We start from the raw sequence: 3,334 nt of genomic DNA on the forward strand, positions 1-3,334 counted from the left end.
AGTTTTGGACGAGGTCCTAAGCGACATGATGCAATGTCAAAGCTTTTCCAGCTTTGAGCTGTAGGTTTTACTTAGATGTCTTCCTAAGATCCCTTCCAACCTAGAGTATTTTTTATTGTGAGTTTCTCCTAAAGTATTTTACAGCATTTACAGCATGATTATAAACTGCAATTAAATATAAAGGATAGAAAGGGTAAACATACTTAAATGTCAAATTGTAAAATACTTAATGTATTTTGTTTTCTGTTTTGCAAGCTTGAGTTGTTGCTTATGAGTTTGCCTCGTTATAGTAGGAAGAGTTTGCCTGCTACAAGATAAGGATATATGGATTAGTATTGCCACTGCACACTTAGGTTATTTGCCATCTTGTAGGAAGAAGAAAATATGTGTAGTCTATAGTCAACTATAGTCTGTAAGTCTAGAAACAAGAGCATACCCTTCTGGAACAGATAGTATGTTGAGTGTGGAAAGTCTTAGCAAAATTTCTAGGCCATAAGAATACATGTTTTTTTCAGTGAAGTTAACAGGTACAGGTATAAATGAAGCAAGCATGATATAAAAGATACATGGTTGATTACAATATTTCTTGATAGTTCAAAAAACTTTGATTTGGGGGAAGCTATAAATAAATAGGGTAGGGTTTTTTAAACAGTTGAAGCCTCTTTCTTTCACTGTGCAAAGTACCTTCACTTGCAGGTCTCGCTTCATAAGCAATGTGTTCCTATGTTTAATGGAGTAAGTTGAAGGAGAGAAATACATTCCGCTGGTCACAGAAACATTACTCTATTTTTTCCTTTTCTGTAGTTGAATAATAGATAATCAGTGCAGATGTCTATTTGCATCTCCAATTTTTGTTCCACGTGATGAAAGACATCTCAAATTGTAAAATGTGTACAACAGTGAGATCAGTTGAGATCACCGCTGACTTTTTCAGATTCCTGATATGAATTAGTTCTTCTTCAAATACGTTAAAGCTGTTAAATGCACATGTCGCCCTTCTACTTGTTTAAAGTTTATAAACACTTGTTTATAAATTAGTTTTCCAAAGTCTTCTGCTTTACCCATGGTGTTTGCCTTGGAAAATGGAACAGTTGAACTCTTGAGCTGCTTTTTAGCTCAAAAAAATCAGACCAGTGTCAGTGAATGTGAAGGATCTTTTTGAATGTCTTCTTGAAATTCTGGTTACAGAGAGGATATAGGAATGGATTTAAGGTGGAGTTCACGTAGCCAAGCCAGATAGTGAACATGTGTAAATCTGAAAATTGTTTATGCCTGTGGAAAGCTATTACCATAAATAACACAAAATAGGGAATCCAGCATAGCATAAAGGCTGCCATTATGACCCCTAACTGCTTAGCTGCTTTCCTCTCCCTGTTCCCATGCAGTCCTTGAGTGTGTCTTTTGGAGTGGGTGTGCAGACTCTGCCATGTTTTTCTCAGGTAAGTCAGTCCTCTGAAATCCCTGTTCTCAGTCTTTTCCTGAGGATTGCAGGCTCTTTCAGGACTAGGGTTGGAGTTTCCTCTGGAGGTTGCCTCCTCTGTGAAAGTATGGTTGTCCGATGCATCACTTAAGTCACTATCTTGTGAGCCAGGCTCCTTTTCATTTTCGTTCTCTTTTGTTACACACACACACTTTGTTCCTGCTTTATTCAGGGCTCGCTCAGACTGGGCAGTGGTGAGAGGAAAACATCTCCATTTAAGAACTTTCCTATTGCTCTTGCTGACAAATGTATTTGAAGAGTTGTCAGCATTACTGAAATGTACCTCTGCCTCTGTATTTCTGGCCTGAGGTGAACTTTGCTTGTCTTTAGGAGGGGTGTTCTCATCTAAGATTTGCTTTTGGAGGCAAATATTTTGTTCATCCTTCATCTTACTGTGAGGCAAGGTGCTTTTTTCTGAGAAAGACTTAGATGATCCATTGATGAGCTCTCGGTGTTGACAGTGTTTTCGAACAGCTCTGAATATTTTATAGTAGAACCACAACATCATGATAGAGGGTAGGTAGAAATTGACAATGGCTGTCAACACTTTAAACCAGGTGACTTCAGAGAATTCAGTTTCACACTTTTCCTTTACTTCTCTTTCCCCGTTATTAGCAAAAACATGCCATCCTAGGATTGGAATGACCCACATGAAAGAGAGCAACCAAACTGCCAAAATCATTAGCGATGCTCTCATTTTTGTTCTGTACTTGAGATATTTCAGTGGTTGCTGAACTGAACGGTAACGGTCAATGCACAATATGAAGAGATTGAAAATGGATGCAGTACTGGCCACATAATCCATTGACAGCCAGAACAAACAGGCTGATAAGCCTAGAGGCCACACAGGACTAAGGAGATAAACAATATTCAGGGGCATAACAGCTGCACCAACTATAAGATCTGCAACAGAGAGGCTGACAATGTATAAATTGCCAACTGTTTGCAACTTCTTCTCAGTTTTCACAGCATATAGTACTAATATATTCATGACAATAGTGATCAGTGAAATGCTTCCCAGGAACAGACCTAGAAGAGCTGAGTGAGAGTTAACTGAGTACTCTGTTCTGTTTTCTGTCATCTTTTCTGCAAGAACACAGAAAAAAGTCAGAGAAGATGTCCAAGCTTTGGAAAATAGGTCTTGGTTTACACTCCTGGATGAAAACGTGTTGGATGGCTTTGTGATTTTTATTTCCAGAACTCTAGGGGGGAAAAAAAAAAAGAAATATGCTCAGTCATTGTAATACCAAAATAAAATAATAAAACTGACCTCTGCTTCAGCTTAGCACTGTCCTTTTAGGACTTTCCTCAACAATGAATTTTTTCCAATTATTTACATATGGGTCATTTAAGATGTGCTCTAAGAAAAGTACTGGAGCAAACTCTATGAACCATTCCAAAATGGTTTGCAGAGGTGTTCCATGAGGCTTCATATACTTTTCACTGGAGAAGAATTATCAGTCCACACTGTTGTAATTTATTATATCTCATTAAATAGCTAATAAAGAACCATAACATAAACTACATATTGGCAAACCAATTTGAAGTGTGTTAATACAAATTAACGTGTTTTGTGCTAAATAGTTTCAAACAAGCCAGTGATTATTTACAAACTACATCTAATAGTTTGAGAATACAGCAGTTGGATTTAATTGTTCACCAATAACAGCGTATCATATGATGTCAGGTAACAAGGTATTCCAAACAACACAAAGATTCCAGCCAGTATACACCTTTAGCTGATATAGAGTCTTAAGTAACTCCTAAGGTTGCAGTCAGTGCCTACGTATTCACTGGGAGGCAGTTGCTCAAATTATGAGTAACTTTTCCTACAAAATGTAGGATTACAGAGAT

At 37.5% G+C, this 3,334-nt stretch overlaps 1 protein-coding gene across 1 annotated transcript; it reads right to left on the reverse strand.

Moving 5' to 3' along the window:
* Positions 1 to 1,136: 1,136 nt before the first annotated feature.
* Positions 1,137 to 2,561, reverse strand: HRH1 (histamine receptor H1). Its single transcript, XM_009869384.1, has one exon. The coding sequence runs from the start codon at positions 2,559 to 2,561 to the stop codon at positions 1,137 to 1,139; it is 1,425 nt and encodes a 474-aa protein (XP_009867686.1).
* Between the last annotated feature and the right edge of the window lie 773 nt (positions 2,562 to 3,334).

This window comes from Apaloderma vittatum, unplaced genomic scaffold (assembly GCF_000703405.1).
Source record: "Apaloderma vittatum isolate BGI_N311 unplaced genomic scaffold, ASM70340v1 scaffold36235, whole genome shotgun sequence".
NCBI lineage: Eukaryota > Metazoa > Chordata > Aves > Trogoniformes > Trogonidae > Apaloderma > Apaloderma vittatum.